This window comes from Gymnogyps californianus, chromosome 1 (genome assembly GCF_018139145.2).
Source record: "Gymnogyps californianus isolate 813 chromosome 1, ASM1813914v2, whole genome shotgun sequence".
Lineage (NCBI taxonomy): Eukaryota > Metazoa > Chordata > Aves > Accipitriformes > Cathartidae > Gymnogyps > Gymnogyps californianus.
This window is the reverse complement of record NC_059471.1, coordinates 74,862,934-74,885,914: the sequence shown is the minus strand read 5'-3', so window position 1 is coordinate 74,885,914 and position 22,981 is coordinate 74,862,934. Positions and strand designations below refer to the sequence as shown.

The 22,981-nt window shown below is 40.9% G+C and overlaps 1 protein-coding gene across 1 annotated transcript in view; it reads right to left on the bottom strand.

The window, feature by feature from the left end:
* JADE3 (jade family PHD finger 3) overlaps positions 1 to 22,729 on the bottom strand; it is a 46,582-nt gene extending 23,853 nt beyond the window's left edge. Inside the window, exons 1-3 of the mRNA XM_050902402.1 lie at positions 22,658 to 22,729; positions 7,607 to 7,666; positions 6,397 to 6,479 (exon numbers count right to left, since the gene is read on the bottom strand). Of these exons, the coding sequence (XP_050758359.1) occupies positions 6,397 to 6,479; positions 7,607 to 7,655 (132 nt within the window). The 5' untranslated portion in view covers positions 7,656 to 7,666; positions 22,658 to 22,729. The remainder of the gene's footprint in view (positions 1 to 6,396; positions 6,480 to 7,606; positions 7,667 to 22,657) is intronic.
* Positions 22,730 to 22,981: the final 252 nt, after the last annotated feature.

Here is a 22,981-nt window from a genome sequence, read left to right as displayed (position 1 = left end):
ACCCCATCTTCGCTGAACAATTCAAACATCAGATCTGCACAGACTGTCAGGCACCTTTTATTCATGACCACTGCAAACCTAAAACCACATTTAAAAAAAAAAAAAAAAAGAAGAAGAAAAAAGTCAAATACCTTTTCCAATACCCCTCTGCAAGCTACTACTGAAGCTGACTGATGCCATTGCTCATTCACCTTGTCTTGCCCAAATGCATGTGTAAGGGGAAACAAATGGATTGCGTCATCTCTTAAAAATGGAAAGAAAACCAATATTTCTTCTTGTGACACTCTCTGAGCTCTCGGGTACTTTGACCACCTGCTTACAAACCCCCAACAAGGGTAAGCCACTTGTCACAGGCACCTAGGCCATGACTAGGAACCACACCTCAAAGGTTTAAGTAAATTATGGGTTAACTGCTCTGTTGTTACAATCAAAGTGGGATTTCTGCTGCATTGTATCTAATTGCTCCAGTCCTAAGGCTTCCCCTGCGCCCAGCAGAGCCCCGAGCGAGTCAGCAACATGCATTTCTGTTCCTCGTGCCCACCGCTTAGGGAGTCAGAAGACCCGCTCCTCCAGAAACACAGAGCCATGATTTTTAAAAGGCAGGAGGGAACTACTCTGTCCCGTCCTGTTCCCCCGCAAGAGTATACTCTCAGAAATCCTTTACAGAAAACAGCGTGGAAGGAGGGCCAATATCCTCTCTAACCAAAGAAAGCTGAAACAGCTAGTATTTTCCTGGATTTTTGGTCTCTTTCACAATCCATCTTGAAGACCAACTTGGAAATTCCAGGTACCAAACACTCAAACTACAGTAAGCACCTTCTGTAAAGTGTAAAGTAAATTACACAAGAGTTTGTCAAATCATCTTTTTTTATTCACCTTTCAAAGGATCTAGTAACTTTTTTATTCCCATAAGCACCCATAAGCATTAAAGCTTACTCTACTATTGTAGCTCTCAAATAGAACACCCTCAATAAAATTTAAACACACTTATAAAGCAGCAGTTCACCCCTAAAATCATCTTGTAAATAATAAAACAAAAGCCAAATTGTAATGTGACCTATTACAAGTGTAATATAGCCACATGGTATCTGAGCATATTTTAATCTTTGTATAGGTGTTTCACAGTATGCGCAAAAGACTGCCCATTTACAGAGGATGAAGCTCTAAGTACAAAATTTGGTGAGCTTATCCTGGAGAGGTAGAATTTTTCTTGTGAATACGTTGCAATCTGGGCACGAAGTTTCTGAATTAAGGTAACTTACTATAGAGGACTCTGGAGACTAAAGACACGGTGGGTTTTTTGTTTGGTTGGGGTTTTTTTGGTAGCAAAGTAAATAAAAGGCAACATAATTTTAAAATGGAAATGAAGCTACAGTTCCAGGAATGTATACTGACTGGACTCAAAAACTTAAGATGATAAAAAAGCTGGGACAGACAGGAGTAAGTATAGCATTAAATTTGTAGTTCTCAAACATCCACACAATTTGGACATGCACTGCAGTAAATCCTAATGTTCAAACCCCTACTCCCTAAAACTATTTTTATGGATTATCCAGGACTCAAGCAAATGAAATATTGTATTTTCTTTTAAGTAGCCATGAATCTTCCTAGCCTCCTTTACAAGCATGTATAGGAAAAGCCAGGAAATTAGATACTAAATCAACTCTACCTAACATCATGTCTCTGACAGTATCTCATGAGCCAGAAGAATGTGCAAGAACATGTCAAGTTTCCTTCTGGTTGCTAATCAGACATAAGCTTCGGATTTTGGGATTAATCCTAACAATTAATTTTTAAAATGGTATTAATTTATACAGATATTTAGAAAAATCTGTACTCGTTATCATCGGTCCAATTCCTTTTTTAATCTTGTTTAATTCTCAGTCTCAACAACTTCCTGTAGCAGATGAGCTTCACAGTCTAATTACATGATGCATGGAAAGGATATCCTTTTAATTGCTACAGATTTCCTAACTTTTGGCCTCATTCACCACCCCCCTGCCTTTCCTCCCCAATTCTTCCATCACAAGGACAGGCAGGACTGAAGCTCTAGCTCTGCTGTTTCCAGACTATTCATACTTTACTGTTACGCCTGCTCATTCACTTCCAAAGGTAAAATAGCTCAGCCTTTTCACAAGCAAGCTTTTCCATGCCCTTATGCATTTGGGTCACCTCTTGCTAAAGAGTTCAAATAGCCTGAGACGGTATCTCAAAGCAAAAAAGATCATAAAAATAACCAATGAGGTTGCACCTCTGACTTATATAAAAGTACTGTAATTTTTTTTTTTTTTAATAAACTAACCCAAGCAGGCTAAAATGCAGCTCACTGAAACACATAAGGCACATTCGCCAGAGGTCTTGAGAAGCCTGTACAGATGTCCAAGTTAATTCAGAATTTACTAAGGTACGCATGCACATAAAGGTAACAGTCTCCTAGTCTATTAGGCATAGCACATGCAAAGCAATATGATTTAACCATGTTGCCTATTCATTCACAGAACAAAACCAACCACTTTCAAACTGCAAAAAGAATCCATTTTCTGCCAAGAGTCTAGTCTTACAGCGTGATCCTCAGGATCAAGACCTACGATTTATGTGGCAGTTAAATGCCACTAAAAAAAGTTTCACATACCCAAGTAATGAAAGCAGATCATTTACTTGTAGAAGACAAGCTACATTTCACATGATAACACAGCTGTCACTATCAGCAATGAGGGATTAAAAATTACTATTGCTGTGAGATTCAAAACCCTATTTGCAAAGAGAGGTAAAATACTGCCATCTTACATGGGAAGGGTTAAAAAAAAAAAAGCACAATGCTAACTTAACTCCTTTACAGTTTCAAGAGGGAGAGGGGACTGGAAAAAAAAACAACCATATGTAAGCTTGAGTGTCATAAAGATCTCTCGGGCTCTTTTGTGACCCCACTAGCCTAAGGGAAAAGAAACGGTCAGTCATTCGGGACGGTCCAGCTAATAGGTTTTCCCTGCAAAAATGGTTCCAACTACTCTGCCATCATTTTCTGCTGCAACTTCCACAGAGACAGGAAACTACAAAGTACAGGCTTCATGCTGAGCCAGACATCCAAATGCCTCCTACCCTGCTACTCCCACACAGCCTACTGCTTAGGCCCATGAGCCCCTCCTGCTTACGTTTAAATCCGTGAGGGGCAACATCACGAATGGCATGTGGCCAACAACATCATAAAGGTCTGAAAAACTGTTATGACTTACACTACTGGTGTGCCTGTAACCTTAACACAATTTACTTATTCAAAGTAAATGCTAAAGCTAATCGGAGAGCAGAATTTTTAAGTCACCCTTTCAGTAGTTTGTGATAGATTGTAATCCAGAAGGGGAGCACCAAGAAAGAGTCACAGTCTTGCTTTTGAAATCACGTAGAGAAACACCATGGTCTGAAGAAGTGTCATTACAGGCTTGCCTTGTGCTCACCTTCTTCTCCAAGGAGGAGAATGGGGTAAGCAGACCCCAGGTCTGACCCAGTAACATCCCTTCTGCATTGATGTAAACCCCTGGGGTAAGTCAGGCTCTGGGAACGGGCTTTGACATTTTTACTCTAACACTGCACCCCTTTGCCCTGCAGTAACATCAGACGACCTCGCTCCACTGAGGCCATCCCCACACCCGCCTCAATTCTGAAGCGCCTCGGAGGCAATTCAAGGCAGAGCAGTCCTCAACTGCAGCCACTCATCATTTTTTATAGGCGACCACAGAGGACCATGGCACATACAGACAAGTCCTGTGAAGCAACTGACAGATACACTAACTTGCTTGTTGGTCACAGTACCAAAACCAAGCTTTTATTTGGAGAGAGAACCCAGGTACTTGGGTTGGGCTGGAGATGGCTGAGGAAGTGGAAAAAAAGCCTATGTATTCACATGCAATTTAATTGAGAAAGCCAGGCTTACTGGCATGAAAGAAAAATTAATGTATGAAGACCATGAGCAAAAATATTCCCAAACAGCTATTTATAGATTTGACCTTTTACATTTTCTGCATCACTAACTCAAGAAACAGCCTGCTGCCTGGCAAGCCGAGGTGAATGAAAGGAGAGCAATGCCAACTTGTTAAAGAGAGCCCTTGCTAAAGGGATGCTGTCAGCCTGAAATTTTAAATTTCTATCTAATAGATATTAGATAACTATTACTACAAAAAACTTGTGGAATTACAACATGATTTTTGGAAGGGTGTGTGGTGGGGTCTCTTTTCAGTCTTTGCTTTACACCCTTGTCACCACTCGGTGCATAAATAATCAATTTCAATGCTCTACTGACAACAGCATTTCATGTAATACACTCTCCAGCATATGCTTTTCAAGGGGTTGGAAGAAGTGCTTCCTTCTAGCAGAAGGAAAGGAATAACTGGAAGGATAGCCAAGAGTCTTACGTACAAGTGGTAGAGACTATTATTGTCACCTTCCCTTCCATTCCCTTTCCCAGAGGACTTTATTTTTTTTTCAGGGTTCTTTTAAATATTGTACTTGGGACACTCCTCCAGGAGAGGACGCATTCTAAGGTTTGAGATTTCTTTCTTTTTTTTTTTTCTTTTTTCTTTTTTTTCCCTGAGAGGGGGATCTTAAATGAAAGATGACAAAAAGATGCCAGTATGACTGGAAGGATGATGTTATGAAATACACTTTTTAAATTTCAAGTGTATATTCCAGATTTTGATCTTCAAAGTTTCATATTTTCAAGCACTAAAGGGCTCAAGATTTTTGTCTTGGAACAGGTAGAAAGCAGCAAAGAAGATCTCAAGAGGGGAAACTGAAACACTGCTCATTTTAATTCCTAGAAGGTACGTAAACAGAACACTTGTATGCTATATGGACCACACCTTCATAATTATTGTTTATAGTGTACATATGCATGGAAAGACAGCATGGAGCAAAGGCAAAGAAAACAGTAATAGGACAATCCCTAAGAGGAAGAGATACAAGAAGAAAGCTGGATGGCTGGGCAGAAAGAAGGGATTGGCAAGGGACTAGCACTGAGGTGTATTTGAAACAGCAACAAGTCTGGCAGTGTACGTGTTTCAGTTCCCATTTGCCCAGCTTGGCTAGTAACAAAGCTACTGCCTAGGCAAACATGAGCAACAATTACAAGACCTCAGTAGCCACGAGCTGTTTTAAGATTAAAATTCTTACAGAACCATAATCCTCAGACCAACATTTTAAAGGTAAAAACCATAGCAGGCTTTTCTTAACCTTCTTGGTGACTGCAATTAAAACACTATGTAGCTAGTTCTGGCTAATTTTGCTTTTATTGAAACATTCATGCAAGATTCTCTTTCAGAAATGAATCAGTGAGTTTTCTTCAATTAACTTGTGATAAAAATGAAGCTTCCAAAGAAAGGACATGTTCTGTAACATTTACCTTGTTCTTACCAAACCAAACTCATCTACTTAGCAGCATTTAGAAAAGAAGCATGAAGTATGTTTGCTGAATAGCTTTTGCTGTATGAGCACAATCGATATAGTTTATGCAACCTCTCACAGTAGTATCTAAGCAGGTAAAAAGCTGCTAGTACAGTACACAAAATTACTTCTGGGACATAACTCTCAGCTTTAAATTCTAGAGAAGCAAAGTGGGTTTTGTCAGTCTTTTTTTCAGTAACCTCAGGCATCAACAGTCATACTAGCATGTTGAAGGACTCATTCGTGGGGAATGTGATAGCAAGTAAGGGGAATTAGCTACAAGAAACATTTCTCCCATTTGCAGTTATTATCTGACTTCAGCCCTTAAGAAAGCAAGCATCAAATTTGGAGAAGGCAGCCAACAAATCCTCCCCAAAAAGGGCTACCATAGGATGGATTTGAGCACTGGATTGTGCATAAACGCCAATTTATTCAGTTGGTGAATACAGATCCAGTGACAGTGGTGATAAGTGTAGAGGTCCTAACAGGTGGAGATGGCAGAGTAAAAAAGCTTTATTGAAGGTAAAAAGCCAAGGGTGAGAAAGTGGCAGAAGATGAGTAAGCACTGTTCATACCTATCCTGCCCACTTAAGTGTCCCACTGTTTTATCCTAAAGCAGAAAGTATCACTCCCATACACATACACACGAACCACTTCTTTCAGTGGCACACTCTCAAATCGTAAGACCATCCCAGCTTTTTCTATTTCAATATGAGACTAAATTTCAGGGGAAGAAAGAACTACATGTTACTGTCTGCAAATGCCATAAGTCATTTTGGGACATCAAACAGCAGAGCTCCTATAATACTCACACAGTGGGGAAAACACAGTTTCATGGAGAATTTGACAGGTGACAAAAGGACTCACTGGCGCTAGTTCAAAGCTCACGATTTCAAGGCTTAGAAACATGAGAATGACATGACAAAAAACTACCAGCAACCAATCTTTAACCCTGGTTCTTACCTCAGCAGGTTTCTTTTGTTCATTTGCTGGTGTTTTTGACTTGCTCCTGTATTTCGAACAAGAAGAAAAGGAAGTAGAAGGACCTGTTAGAAAAAAAAAAAGAAAGAAAAAAGGACCATTATAGCTCATTTCAATTCATTTAATTTTTCAGTAAAAAACACAAGGCACTCCAATCTCTTGAATTACCATAATTTTTTGACAAGACGTGGGCAAAAAACTCTTAGGCAGTCTGTAGGCTTGATTACAGCTCCTCCTGTTCCACTTGTTCTTTGTAAAACCACAGCACATTGAGTTTATGGGTACATTCTGCTCTGCCCAATACAAGCATGAGAAAACAGAAACAAGCAGGCAGACCACTTTCCTTCATTTCCTTTCTAACAAAGTGGAAGGAGGAGCAAAACCAAGGACAGAGTTTGCAAGTGCTAAAAAAACAAACAAAAAAGCAACGATACTAAAGCATGCTGATGAGAGACGCAAAAAATCATAGTGGGATGTCTAGACATTATTGGGCAAAATGTTATTTCAGTACAGGATACATTGATGACTCGCAACAAATACGACAATGAATCATCATTATGTATAGAGTTATTAGATAGGCACAGGTTTATAAGAAACAAACAAGACCCTGTCATACAGGGGTTTTTTTGCGGATAAAATGGGAAGATGCAACCTCAGGCAGATGTATGCCAAGGGACATTTAAAATATAACTTTACTAAATTGTATAACAGAGCAAAGTGGAATAGATCAAGAACCAGTATAAGATAACATAACAATCAATAAGCTGGTTATAACTCTATCTAACATATTAATGCTCGAATAGCTTGCCACCCCAAGTAATTTTAAAGTTGAGGCTCTGCACAACAAGAGACAACAGGACTCCTTTAAAAAAAATAATTACAAAATGGAACTCTGGACAGTAAAATTTCTCTTGAATTACAGATTTCTTTTTCCCAACTCTGAAAGGGAAAGACACATAAGTTTCTCATCAAATCCTAAGTAGACTCAAAACTCCCCCCAGGTTTACAGGATCCTTCGCCTCATTTTCCTCCTGTAACAGGATTCAGAACACCAAAGACTACAGAATGCAAAAAGAAATCAAGCAAGAAACATTTTTTTTAATTGTAAGAGGTGAAACGGTTTGCCCTCAAACCACAGAAGGAAACCACAAGGGGGTGACAGACCAAAGAAAAACTAGTAGGTATTACTTACTCTCATTGTCTGAACTGTCACTGGTGCTTAGATGCCTGTGGCGTTTCATCCTGACGCATCCTAAAGAGAAAAAAAAACTTGATGGCAACCATTCTACCAGAAAATCACCGGCTGCTGGCTGACGCCAAGCTCCTGCACTAAAGGCAAAGCTCCTCTGAAGAGCTTTCAGGCACAGAAATAATCCCAGTTCAGCCACTACGTTTTATTTCTGCAAGCAACTATTAGACCACAGTATTATTTGTGAAACTGAGCACCCTCAAAACCAGCATGCCTCTGCTGGGCAGAGTTTGCTTTAAATTTTGCAGAAAGGAGTGCAACCCGCCAGCTGATTCCCGGCAGGGCGTGAGCGGCGCTCTGCTCTCGGAGGAGACTCAATGTCCCATCTGTTCAGCCAGAGGAAGAGTTGCCATGGTGGCAGTCACTAGCTGAGAGATGGGTGGAGGCCAGGAAATAAGGTGGATGCACAACAAGGCAAGGATTTAGAAATGTAAGGGCAAAAACACCCAAAGGCATCCATGCAAAACAAAAGGCAGATTTTAAATAGGGACTGTCACAGAAAATGGTGACTGATGCCACTTCATTTAAATCATCGGACCACCACTTAGTTCACAAGAAATGTGGTTTTCAGAAGTTTGAGAAGTGATCTGTGGTATCATGGAGAAATACTGCCGTGGGCTGCACCAGTTCTATTAAAAAAAGATATTGAGCTTTTTGAAATTGATTTTTGAACATGTAACGTATACAGAGAACAGGGAAGAAGAAAATTCTGCACCGCTACTTAATAGAAGAAAGATCAAAATAGCAATCACCTATAGAACAAGTGCCAACAGAAATCCATATACATTCTTATAAGTCCTGCCATTCTATAATACTCAATGTTACATTTGTTAAATAAGAACCAATAACATTTTACAATTAATAATAGTAAATGAAAATCACCCCTATCTTTTTAATGGATTGAATGAGCAAATCATTAGAGAAAAGAAGTAAAAAATGATTCTGCAAGAATAGACGAAAACTCGTTTGGTTGGTTGGTTGGTTTTTTTTTAAAGCAGAAGATAGGCACAAGTAGGTTACAGACAGCTGAACCTGAAATGCCTGCAGTATTAGAAGTGCCAGCCCAGTCACACCTGAAACGTAAGCAGCTTCATTTCTTAAACAAAACCACATGCCATTAAAAAAAGCAACACAGATAAATATCCCATTTGATAAACCCTCCACGTTAGTTACTGTACAATGGGTCTCGAGATTATCCAAAGACCATGGGATAAACAAGATTTCCAGATAAGAGAAGTCTGTCCAAAGGCTTTGAAGAGATTGCAATTGAGTTGTTCGCAGCACAAGTGTTTAATTTAGTGGAAATTTTCAGCAGCCTCTATATTTAAGAGAGTGAGTTTACTGAATCTAAATGTAATGATCACTCAAAGTTTAAAATAATCCTTTTGACCTATCTGTTATAAAAAGACATTGCCCACACTCTTGGAAGTTGAAAAAGGAAGCGATGCGTGCAGTTTTCAAGCAGGTAGATACAGAACTTCTGAGTCAGGTATTTAACCTGGGGAGAGGACAGACGGTCACATTGGTCAACAGGACAGGACATCAAAAGGTGTCATCTGTATCACTTAAGCAAGCTATAAACTCCCATTACATAACAATTAATTTCACATTAATTCACCTTCTCACAGCTCAAGCAACCTTGGGGAGACAAGGCAGCCACACTGTATACAAAGACCAGTGTCCAACAGAAGAGCGACATCAAAAACAAAATACCCAAAACACCGCAGGACTTCACTTCCAGCTAGCAATGTAAGGTCGCTTGTGCAGGCACCACTCAGATGAAGAAACTTCCATGAATCTCTTAGGCAAAAGCTGTTTGACCGGTAGAATGCACTTGGGCCAAAAGGGCTTGTCTTTGTGCATGTTTTGGGGGCACCAGACTTGAAGTTAATTTCTGGGTAGTGAGGGGAGGACTAGAAGACTACTTTCATCTTGCCAACTCAGGAAGTTCAAAGGAATGGACTTCAATCAAGAGCAAATAAAATGGTATTGCCTATTTGAGAGCTTGCACTCCAGCAGCCAAACCCAGCCCCCCAGAGCACACAACTCTCCCTAAAAAGGAGCAGGTTCTGCCCATGGCAACGCCTTCTCTGCTGGCAGTCTTCAGTTCCAAACAGCCCTGGCTTACAGACCATCAGGCATGTTACAAGACCTTGGGAGACGATGAAAAGATGCATCTAGGAGTGCCAAGCAGTACTCCTTGCTTCCACTTCTTAGCAAGAAATGCAAGTGCTTGCTGCTTGCTTTGGTTTTATGTTCAGATGAATTTTTGAGCAGCTGTTAAAAGGTGCTGAAAGCTTATGGCAGGCGATTCTCATCTCGTACAGTCTATATAAACATGCAGCAATAAAACCTTTTCACTCCATACTAAAGACAGCTATCTGCAGCGCACAACATGAACATTCAATTAAAGTAGGGTCAAACACGAGGTTGAGAGAGACAACTGCAGGAGGGAACACCCTGGAAGCCTGGACTTCTGCCTGGGCAACTGGGAAAGCAGAGAGGAGATGGCTACTTCAAAGACAGCTTACACAGAAACGGTAAGTGTAACAAAAACTTCAGAACAGAAAGCACACCTCTGCTAACAACTCCACAGGAGAAAAAAAAACCACAACAAACCAAAACTAAAAAAAATTCAAAAGTTGTATTTGAGAAGTAGATTTGTAGCAGCTCAGGCAACAGATTTACACCTCCATCATAGCAGACAGAAACAGAAAAAGCAGTCGCATAGGGTAAAAGCCCCGAACAGTAATAACACTGGATTCCTGACTGATTTTTGGAAAAACATTAACCACAACAACAGTGAATAAGAGCCCACAGAGCTACAACAGATCATAGGTGTGCTGCACTCAGTAAGACAGGTTATTAAAGTGACCAACATGCTACAAGTTCGCCGTATGCCCCCACATGATGCAGGAGTAACAGCCTCAGCATCATTCAACAGTACCACCTCTGCAGGGGGCTTCACTTTCATTTTTAATAGGAGACTCTTTTGCTGTACCCTTGCGTACACTGGGACTGCCACACAACTTCCAGCTCACTTCCACTCCAAAGCGTGAGGGCTCATCAGAAAGGCTCACTAATGATGTTTCCACTCCCTAGCCATTACAGAGGGATCCCAAAGTAACACCCGTTTTGTGGTAAAGCTCCCATCTCACTCCTTCACCTGCCTTCGCAGAATGCGGAGGAATCAGCAGCCGCTCGGTTCAGAAAGACAGGAGAGGCAAAGCCAGACCCCACAACATGGAAACCAATGTCAACCTTTCCCAGCTTCAGTCCAATTCCTCCCAAAGCAGTCCAGCACCCTCCAGTTTGTCCCTCAGCTTTAGCCAATGTTACTATTAGCCAGGTAATATGGTCCAGAGCAAAGCTGCAATTTGCAGCCATGCCTCAATTCCTGCTTCTTCCATCACATTTATGTGTTATCACTTACAAAGCACTGTGAAGAAATTAAAATAAAATAAAAATATATATACACACACATATCCCTAAAAGGGCTAAATGTAGAAAGAAAGGGCAATCCATGCATATCAAAAACCCAAACCAAACAAGCAGAACCAAAAATCCCATAGAAATGGGTACAATCTCTCATATATTGCAGCTTTGCCCCTTTTCTAACTTCACTGCTGAAAACTATGGTGACAATAAAGCCTAGAATAAAGGAGCACAATTAATTTTTTTCAACAACATGTGCAAAAGACTTAATGAAAAGGTGAGAAATAAATTCATGAGATTGCCAGTGCCCTTTTCCTACCTCAGAGTAGCAGTTATAATGAACGGCATGTGGCAACACCAGAAGAGAATCAAACAAATATTATTATTTTTACACACAAAATGAAAAATTTAGTAGATTTTTATAACAGATAAGAAATACTTTTTTTTCCACAGAATAGTTCAAAAAGAAATTTAGAAAACAGCCTCAAATAGATGCTAGTTATAAAGAAAAAAGAGATAAGAAAAGATGAGCTGTCATTACGAGCATGATGGAAACACCATACAGCGAGCAGCTAAAACCATCAGCCTCCTTCCATTTCCTTTATCTTCATCCAGGCGTTTTGCAAATGTGCACGTTGAACTTTTTGTTTGAGTTTTGAGAACTTAGTTTTAGCAGTTTAGAAAGTTTAAACTTTCTAGCAGTTCCAATGTACAAGCTAAGAAAAACAAGGAGAGTAAAGCAACTCAACACTGAAATGATGTTGCAGAGCAAAAGAGGTAAGTGGCTCCACCCCCCAAAAAAGCCCAAGAAAACCCTTATTTCCCAGTCACTGAGTAATGATACCCACTATCTTAAAAGGTAAGTATGGGTGCTTTGGCTGTGGATTCAAAATGTGCTCAACCCTTATGGTCAAGCACAGATTACCTTAAAAATAAGAACAAAACACGCCTTGATCTAAAGCTTTTTTTGCCCTTTTTTTTTTTTTTTTTAAATCCACAGAAGGACTTAACAGCTGATCAATCACTTGTATGACAACATATACAAATTCCAAAGATGCTCACCATCAGGGATCTTTTAAATGAAAATTAAAATACAGGAGCGACAGTAAGAAATCACCATGTCACAAGCAAAAACATACTCAACTCTCCAGGCAATTATTGCAATGGAACATTTTCTGGCATCATTTTTAGTATCAATTACCAGAGCAGTTCCTAAACTTGAACCATATTCCACACCTGTCGCATTTCTGACTTGTCAGGCCATGGCTGCGTGCGTATCCCTGATCTGCTCACAACAGCTTAAGACAAAAACCGCAACTTAGAAATTGGCCTCATTCCCTGCTGTCACCTAAACACCCCAACACAGGTCAAGATGCCCTGAACTCTCCTGGTGTTCAACCAAAAGTAACCCCCAGAAACGCACTCTCCTCAGCCATGGGCAGCAACATCAGGCTGCCAGCATTTCCCTGGCTTCCCAAATGCTGCTGCCCATATTGGGAATTTTGCCCTGGAGCCAAAACTGATGCGGGATCCAGCACATCACTGCACTTTCAAGAAACACCACGAAATAGCCACCCTGCACTCACCTGTCTGAAATTAAACGTGGATTCCAAGCTAAGAGTAATCAACGTATCAGCCAGCATGTGCAAGAATCTGACTAAAATGATAACACTGATATTTCCAAAAATCTAGGGGAGATGTTTTGTAATTAACGATTTCTAAATCATGTTTGCTCCTTTTTGCTTATTCACAAATATCTGCACTGCTGGAAATGAACAAGAAACAGCCACTTGCTCCTACCACCATTCTCTCCTCTCCCCGAGGAAAATCAATGTTGCACTGACTTATGGCACTTCCCATTTCTGAAAAGCTAGTTACCATGCATTACTCAAAAAAATCAGTCAAGCAGCATATGTAAACAGCAGACAGTTAACAAAATTTCAGAGCCTTATTCAAAGCAAAAACCCATTTCAAATACCTGCAGAAACAGCAACAAATGTTTTTCCCTTTTCAGTTTGCGTCAGAGTAAACAACTAAATTTACCAAATAAACTATTAAGCTTATCCTTTCGTTCTGACACATTCCTCAGCACAGTTCATCAGTAACAGAGTTAGCAGAAAGAAGGATGAGGTATCTCACATAGTCTGAATTCGCACAGCATATTAGGCAAGACATCAGTGACAAGCGTACAAAATGAATCCTTAAATCCAGCCAAGATTTCTGAACAAAACAGTATCTCCAAGGAGTAGCAGTCCTTCCTTCCTGGCTTCAGTTAAGACCTATACAGAAGGAAAAGGCAACCAAGAAATTCAAAGAACTGTAACGCAAATATATCCTAGACCTGTGAGATTTTATTTCTTCACATTTTAAAATAGACTGACAAAAACGGAATTGGCCACAGCACTAAGGAAACTTTCAAGTGGGACAAAAAATAACCTACTTTATCTTATTAAAAAGAAAAACAGCATCTATGTATGAAAAACAAATGACAAGCTACATGCAAATCTCAGATTAAAATTCTGTACTTACATTTTTACAATATGGCTTGTCTACAAAAAAAAAAAAAGGCAGAGGCAGTAGGTAGAAATTTCTAAGTCTCCAAAATGTGGTTTATGTAACTGTTAAATTTAGATTAGGAAGCAAATTATCTTGAAAGGTCTCCAGGAAATGTAGTACAGTAAAACCATTTAAATAGGTCAAATTTCATAGTCAACTGCCAGGGAAATTACGAAATATGAGTAGAGTTAATACAACCTTTCAAATAACTAAAGAAAGAGAGATCACTCGTGTTTGGGTTTTTTATTATTATTTTTTAATATCCTATCCAATCTCACAAAAAAGCTATATAAACTGGAAAAAACACCCACTTGGAACTTGGGTTAGCAATATTTACTGCACTGAAAAGGTTTGAAAGGTTAAACAATTCACAGAAAAGGAAGTGCAGCAAAAAAAAAGTAACTCTATTTCACTCTAACCAGAAAATGTTTAAAAATTAGTAATATACCCCTACTCTACTTAAGAGCCCTTTAACAGAGTGACCACATCTATCCTATCCTCCCCTCACCCCCAAAATAAAATCTTGAATTATTCTCTGAAGACTGTACTGGGCCTACCACAAAATAAAACTTTTCTCGCTACTATTTCATATTAAGTCTTGGTTAACATAATAATCTGTAATTCAACACAGGAGGAATGCGCCAGTTTTCAGAAGTGGCACTACCAGCAACAGCAGATTCCTTTGTCATTAGGTAAATAAATAATTTTACTAGGCAAGGAACTGCATGTTACAGAAATCTAGCTAATAACATGGGTCTGTATGAAGTTCAATAGCAACTAGACATAGTCTCGAGCTGTTTTCCTTATACGTTACCTTTTTACATAAGGCAATTTGGCAGCTGCCACAAGGATACCGTGGGTTTAAAAATTAGAAGGGGGGAAAAAAAAAAGTCCAAAATATCAGCTTCCAGAATGACTTATCCCCTGAAATAGTTAAATTCTGGACTGAAGTCAGCTGATAGATCATAAAACTAGGATGAAGAAACCCCAAATATAATCCCTCCCTGCATTCATTTGTGGATTATGGGCCAAAAGGGAACCCTGACATCATTTCGTGTGCCCTTCTATGACGATGATTCATCATTCGGTCTAGTGCAAAGCACTTAATGCCCATCATTTTGCTTTTTATAAAGAGGATAAGCGATGCTACTTCACATTTATAACATGCTTTGACGATACAATAAAATACAGCACATCCCAAGTACAACTGCCTTTCCCACCTTGAAAAGAGAAGTGCAGCTTTTAATTTCCGGTGCTGCGTCCGTGCATCGACCCACCACGAGGGCAGGGGGGACAGATTTCCACCAGAGGCCTTCAGCTAAATCGCCTCATGCCAAGCAGCTTGTTAAAAACCAGAAATCCTTCTCAGAAGAGCAAGTCACCAGCAACATGCGCAGCGCCACTATCGTCTCAACAGAAACTCTCTAAGAGGCTAGAAAGAAATTAAATCGCACTCTCTTCCCTGTGCTTCCTCGACACCCGGCAGTGACTGAGCAGCCTTATTTTCCTCTTTGAAGCAAGCTGCACATGTTGGCCTGTACACAGAGCAGCCAGGTAGGCCAGGCTGACATGGAAATATTTCTGCCCATTAAACACTGCAGCTTTAGCATTAGCATCCTGAAGACTATACCAATCCGGGCAGAATCAATTTAAAAAAATAAACATCAGACTATCATTAATTCAAGCAAACACACCAATGCGCACGTGGTTCTGCTCCTCTCTGTTTCAGTCCTCATAATTACTTTCCTCTCCTGAACACAACACTGTTTTTACACCAGCTGTTTATTAACACAACTATTGTCTTCCTAAAACAGCGGTAGAGATTTGGACACAAAAAATATTTATTTCCTTCAAAATACCATACTGAGTTTGAGCGAAAGCCTGCTTTTTAAAATAAAATAAAAAAGAAGAAAAAAAGCACTTCCTCCCCTGAAAAGCACAACCAGCCCAGCGCTGCCTGACATCGCCACGCTCGCACGCCTGAGGTGTGTCTGCCCATCTGCGGCCCGGTGAACACTCTTCACCCACCTCCCAGCCCCTCGCCCACCTCCCGGCATCGCTCCCAGTCAGGGGAAACACTAGAACGAGGGCACGGCCCTCAGGAGAGGGAACCGCCGCCCTCAGCAGGGTACCGTGCCCGGTATCGCTGCCTGCGCACGGCTGAGGGCGCGCGACTCCCTGCCGGCGCTCCCTTTCTGCCCGCGCCAGCCGAGCCCACCTCGTGGCCAGGGGGCCCTCCCTGGGGCAGCGACAAAGCCCCCAGCGCGATGAAACGAGGAACAAGTTCCCAGCAGGAAAGTCACAACGGCGTCAAACACATGGGCAGCCCATGGAGTGCCGCCATCTCGGCCGCCACGCAGCAGGTCAATGCTGGAGGCTGAGGTGGCTTGCAGGGCAGGCAGGCCGCAGGGCAGGGAGGAGCGCCATGTCGCCGGAGGGAAGCCATCACAGCTCTTGCTTCCTCAGGCTAGTGTCACACAAACAAACTGCCTCTTGTCAGGCTGTTGGAAACTCCACGGCAGCTAATCGATCCCTGAAGGAAACCCCCAGGAGGCAGAGGCTAGCTCGCATACAGCCCTCTAACTATGCACATGCACCATGCGTCACGGAAAAGTGCCTACCCCAGCTACACACGCTCCGGGAGTTCGTCCGCTCCAAAGAGCCCTCAGCAGGGGAGACACAGTTACTGATTATGTGTTGTCTGGTTTACAGGGGTCCCTCAGAAGAAAACTTGTACCTGACATTAACACTGAGGCATCTAATAACTAAGGGGCAAAAGAAAAAAAGAAAACCCCACAAGCCCACGTGTACTTACTCAACAAAGACGAAGCTAAGGACAACATCCGCTTTGATGAAAGACTGATGTGGATGTACTGCTACTAAAAATGGACCAGTACCAGGTTATCGCACCCAGTGCTAAGCCAGGTAAACAAGGAGCTGGCTGCCCAGGAGCTCCCCCAGGGGCTTCGACACCCGAAGATGGCCACATGCATTGTATCTGCAAGGAGACTGCAGTCACGGGCGTGCCAAGCGCCGGCAAGAAACAGGAGCAGCACGCACACGCTTCACCAATATGACTGAGCAGAAAAACCTCAGAGAGCGTTTAGCGGGGCTTTCTATTTTAAGAACTGGTATGATTCACGTTACCTTGGCTCTAAGTGTTTTGCAGTCTTTACCGTATCTACCCTCACGATAAGCTCATGTTAAGCAAGCACTGAAAGCCCTGACATTTCAGAGCTGTGGTGCAGAGCAGTCATACATCATGCGGGGAGCCCCCGGCAAAGCAGGCAGCTGCATCCAGGTCTCCCAAGCGCATATCGCACAACCTCACCACTCGCTGCCCTTCCTGCTGATGCACACGTGGAGTCAAACAGAAGAAAAATCCCTGTGATGTGCTAAGTCACTAAGTATTGTCCTGCTGTTGTACAGTGATGAAATTGCACCGCGGAGTGGTGGTGGGGGTGATAAAAAAACCAAACACAGAAGCGTCACTACTTAATTGAAAATTAGGCAATAACCAGTATTACATTAGTTCAAGCAAAGCCGCCACTTTGCCCTATCTGCCTGATGCTGCCAGCAGTTGCCCACTTCTATCTATTTCTCTGCTCTCCAGCTGTACTAATGTATGCTTTCAGGACAAAACACAGGTAAGGAACTAGTATCACAGCTAGGAACACAGGCAGGGAATATTATCAAAGAAGGAAGCATCTAGAAACGTACGCACTATTTGGGATTAAGAAAAACAACTTTTCTATTAATACCATAGGCAAAAGTTCTCATATCCTGCAAGATACTTGCTAAAAATAATCAGTTAATTTTTTGGTACTTGCTAACAAATCAATTCAAGTAGGTTTCACTGTTCTTGTTTTGTTTTTTCTAAATCTCAAATAATAAAAGAATCAACAACAGCAGCCTGCATTAAATATTTTATCTGTTTTGACTCATTTATTTCTTGCTTATAATGCTTTGAAGAGGCTTACCGCTTTGCTGCAAAGTTTTGCATCACTAACAAAACGTGAAGGATTGCAAAAGGCAGAAAACATCAAGTTGTGCCTTTATATTCTACTCAAAGGATAAGAGAAAGCAAGAACACAAATATTTTCCTATAGGAAACATTAAGTTGATAATTTCTTTCCTCATCTGACAAGAAACAGTTTTCATTTACAAGTTGAAAATAAACAATCTTGATGCTAAAGTTTTCCTCCAGTAAAAAAAGGGCACCAAGGGGACCACTGAATAGGAACAATTAAAGGGAATGTACTGTCACAGCCAGAACTCAAAATAATATTTGGAATATTCAAAATCATTGGGTGAATACTGACATCCTACTAGATTTTCTAGCATTTCACACATGACACATTTATATGCGGTTGCACTATTATTTTAGTTCTCCGTGTCAAAACACGAGCAAAAAATTTACCAAAAGATTTGTTAAAGCACTTCTCTTTAGTTTAAAAAACTTTTTTTAAAAAGACAACTAAATTTGCCTTAATAACTAATGAATTTAAATTCATTTTAGTGGCCAGTCAATTAATTTAATGTTATGTGCTACAATCTGTAATATACAACACACCAAAGACGTTGAGGGGTCTTTTAGTCAGACAGATTTAAAATAGATTTATAAAAACATAAATACCATTCCAGGTTTCTCTAAATCACCAAATTGAGGCGGGAGAAGACATCATGAAAGAGATACTGTGACCAACTGATGTTTGTCCATTTTTATGTAGATAGCAGTGGCAGAAAGAAAAATTACTGGTTTTTTCTGTCATAATGCAAGGTGCAGCAATGACAAAATAAATAGCAAACTTGCTCACTGGGGCTGATGCCACCCTGGAAAGGGGAACCAAAGGATAACTGTACTTGCCCAAGGTTTCTAAAATGCCATCTTGTTTGAGAAAGCAGTCAAGAGATGCATCCTAAAGACCACATAAGGTTCAACTTCTCATCAAACAGCAAAGCTGAAGCCAAAGTACTTATATATTTTTTGAATGAGGGGACACGCTGATCAGGACTGACCATTAACACTCCTCTAAATTCCTCCTTCCTCCCCATTGACTAAATAAACAAGATTAAAATGAGTAAAACTAGACCACCACCCTTCTACTGTTCCTAGTGGAAAGCACGTCCTACTTGAGCTGTGCTAAAGCTGAGTAAGTGGATGGAGGTGGCTTTTTTTGGCACAGGAAAAAAGGTGGCAACCCACAGGGTGGATCACAAACAGCACTGGTACTTGAATAGGTGGAGTCAGAAAGCACAGGAAAATACTATCCTTTCCATCCTATGATAATAAGGAACTATCACAGCTGACCTTCCAAAGCTGCAGGGGTGTGAGATAATGAATCTGACTCCAAAGCAGATCCCTTCGTCCACTCTCTGCTCCTGTACTGGGAAGAATGGAAATGCCTACAAGCCATGGAAGTAGGGAGGTGTTTCACCACATCTTTATTCACAGGTAAGAGCCCACAACATGCTGCAGCTGCTGCACCTGAATCCCATGCTGTCAAGAGCAGTAACAAAATCTCTGCTGAGAAACGGGGAGAGAAAAGGAGAGGTTACAACTAAAAATGCAACTATAAAATTGAACAAAACAAACAAAAACACCTTTACAGCAGAGTCACTCTTAAGACTCCATGACACAATGCAAAACCTGCACAGTCGATGTTTTGTACATGCAACTCCAGTTGGTCAGTGAGGTTTTTATAAACCTGTAAAGCAGTCTCCTCTGCAGGCTCTCACCCTGCACAGCTGCAGGGCACGGGGCAGGCTGCAGCTGTATCGGTTGTCAGGGGCTCTGCAATTGAGAGAGGGCAGAACTGAACCTGCGCTCGGGCTGCGGCAGAATAAAGCCACCTGAGACTCCTCCTCCACCTCCCCAGCTCTGCAACAGCAAAAGTGACCGGTTGTTCACTCTGAAGCTGTGACCCGGGAGCAGCTCAGGCACGGTCCACCCGCTCCCTCGGACGTCCCTGCCAGGGAGGCTGAGCACTGCTGCCTACCCCAACACCAACTATGGCTCCTCGTTAATACATGCACAGCCACGCCGCAGCACCTGCGGGACACTTCCGAAAGGTCTTAAGAAGATGAAAACACACACATTAATTGAATGCCTTTAAAAATGGGGTCCTTGGGCATTCCCAAAGCAGCTGTAGCAGCAACTACTGTAGGAGGAGAACAGCACGGAGAGCTGCATGTTGATACAAGAGATGCATCCTTCTGGCAAGGCCCAAGAGCAGTGGCGACAAGCACTGATACAAGCCTGTCTGGTTTCATTTGCTACACCTGCTGAGCCACATGGCTAAAGCTTTATGGATGAGCAACACTAGTAGATCACTCATTTGGGCTAAGAGCAAAGGAGTATCTTCTAGCTCCCCCCGGCACCACTGGAGAAAAAGTATTTGCAGAACGTGAACTACAGCTGTAAGGGAAGCGTGCCATGGCTTTAGGGTAAGAGATTAAACAGACTGAAACTACCCAGCTGAGAAAAGAGGATGCAGAATAGGAGAGATCTGCCGTAAGTGGTAAAAAGAAGCAACAGGATGAAGAGACTACTCACTGGTTCTCATGGCCCCAAAGACAAGGGGGACACAAAGTTATGGAACAAACTTCAAAGGAAAGTCATTAAGAGGAAAAAAAAAAAAAAAAGTAATTTTGTACAAAATTACTTAGAGAAACTCAATGCTACGGGATGTTGCAGAGGTTGAAAAGTAAACAGATTGAAGAGAATTAGGCAAATGGAGGACAAGGGCTATTAAACACAATATGTCATGTCAATCTGCTGGAAATCCCAAAGTTAAAATTTTACAAGAAACAGAGTCTATATGAGCTTTATAATGCTTTCTTTCCCTAGGTGTCCACTGTTGACCATTATCAGAGACAGCAATTAGCCTAATTCAGTAAGGGAGCTCATCAGAAACCAGACTTACTCATAACAATTCAGCTCTGTGCAATGGATTTTATTTTATTTTTTTAATATATCAGTTCCCAACCTGACCTCTGTGGACTACAGATCAGATAGGTGGTCTATAGGGCCATGGTAAATACTGAAATGAGTACGTTAATCAGAATCTTGTCTGATAATGATGAGCACAACCACCAGACAGTTCACATACAGTTGCCCTGAAGAGTCTGTTAATCGCTGTTCACTGTAGACCGCTATTTTGGTCAAAATGATTAAGTAAAAGATTAGATCATTCCCACTGTGTTAGAGTTGTTGCTTTTTTTTTTTTTAAAGAGAAATTAAATAAACATGCTGTGCAAATATAGCCTACATGCACCTTAGGGCACTATCCATTCAGGATTTTCTTTTGGGTTCTCTTCTACTCTGCAGAGATTCAACCCCTTTAATAACTAGGCTTTCAATTCCATGTCTTAAGTTTAAGAATCCACTGCCCTTCGATTTCCTTCAATTTTTCCAAATCTGGATAACTAGCATGGTGTTCTCATGTGAATTCTTACAGGTTTATTATCTCAAACCTTTCCAAGATACGCATCTGAAGTTATTCTGTCTCTCTCCTCCCTCACAGGGAAATAACTCAAAACCTGCAGCCAGCATTGTGTTGCTGCATGCTTGAATTCTGTAAGCTAAACTCTTAAAAACCTACTAAAACTACTTAGAAAAAAGTAACCATGCTTAAACTTTTGCCTGTAAAGCCCAAACATGATAGTGATCCATCTCAGCTGAGCCATTAATTTTATTAGTCAAATCTGTCCAAGGTAATATTTTCCAACTGCAATGGCAAAGCACATTGCATTGTAGCCTTCCTAACAGTACAGAATCAGGTGGGAGGAGAGACCAATGCTGGTTTTGTGTAGAAAAGAATTGCTAAGCCCTGACCCCTCGAAGACAAAGCGATGGTGCAAGAGTAGTCAAGGCCAAAGCTCTATTTGCAGAAAATCAATGAGTTATGCACAATAGCAACTGCACTCAGACGTTCAGAGCTCAGCTGGAGTCTGTAGATCTGGTCTCTAAATTCAGCGTATCTGACACTGAAAACTAGAAAAAACCACTTCCCCTCCCCCCTTTTTTTTTTTTAATTTAAACAGTCAAAGCAGAAGCAAACTTTGAACTAGAAGTCTTGAAATTGAGATGACTGCATCCCTTCTTTTTGCCACTCCCTACGACCTTTGGTAGCTAGCCAAATGGCTCAGCTTAGCTTCACTTTCCACATCAGTCCGAAAGTTGAATAAGTAATAAAACTTGCATCAGGAGAGGGCTTTATAATCACATTAGAGACATGCAACAGAGACCGGCTACCTCGGTTCACTGGACAGCTTGAACGAGGCTTCATAATGAGGTACAGGTGTTGGCACTAATTAGGAATACCCAGCTCACTGCTGACATCAGCCCCTCAAAGCAATGACTGCACTTTAATCCTTTAAGCCACATAAAAGAAAAGCAGAGAGCAGGCGGACTAAAAAATCTCTGAAACGCCTCTGCAGAGGATTGAAATATTTTTGCTTACTTAAGGCAAAAAAAAAAAAAAAAAAAAAAAAAAAGAAGTGTCACAAAACTGCAGGAAGTCTACTGTGAGGTATCCAAGTCCGTAAAAGAATCTAAACCTTGTACACAACCAGAGTTTTTCATTTTAGGAAAGGTATCACCATGTACAGTATGTATTCATCACAACTATCAAAATTTATATCCAGAAAAGAAGCACAGAATAAAAAGGAGTAGAAGCAGCACATGTAAATATTGTGGTAAGATAAAATTATTCTGTCTATGCCTACCAGCCTTCCAAGCATTATGGGATACATCAAGATAGATTTTAACTGAAATTATTACAAGGAGTTCTGCAGGCTGGAACCTCATTGTTAACAGCTTCTTTTATGACTTCCTCTCCTTTAAAAGACTTTATATTCCTTTAAAATCCAGAAAGCTTTCATTTAAAAGGTGATATCTGAATGTTGAAGGTATAGAGGTTCAATTTACACATTGTAAACACCAACACACACATTTTTTTTTTTCTTTTTTTTTTAAACATGAGTTCCTCCTTCACTTACATGCCAGGTCATGAGGTAGATGTTTTCGCTTCAGCTGATGACATCACAAGCTCCTAAAAAAATGAAAGGAGTGCTATTTAGGTAGTAGGAGTGACATCAGGCATTTCATGTTTGAGCTACAATTTAATTTTTGGCAAGTAAGTGAAGGGTATATTATATTTTTATTGCAATTTTCCCGAGCAAATGATACATCCATAATATAAAGCCTTACATTCCATAATTCTCGATATATAGATAAATGAAATGCATCAGCTGTAGGTACACATACTACAGTATAAATACACAAAGTACTACAATTAAAAGTAAATTCATAAGAATAATCTC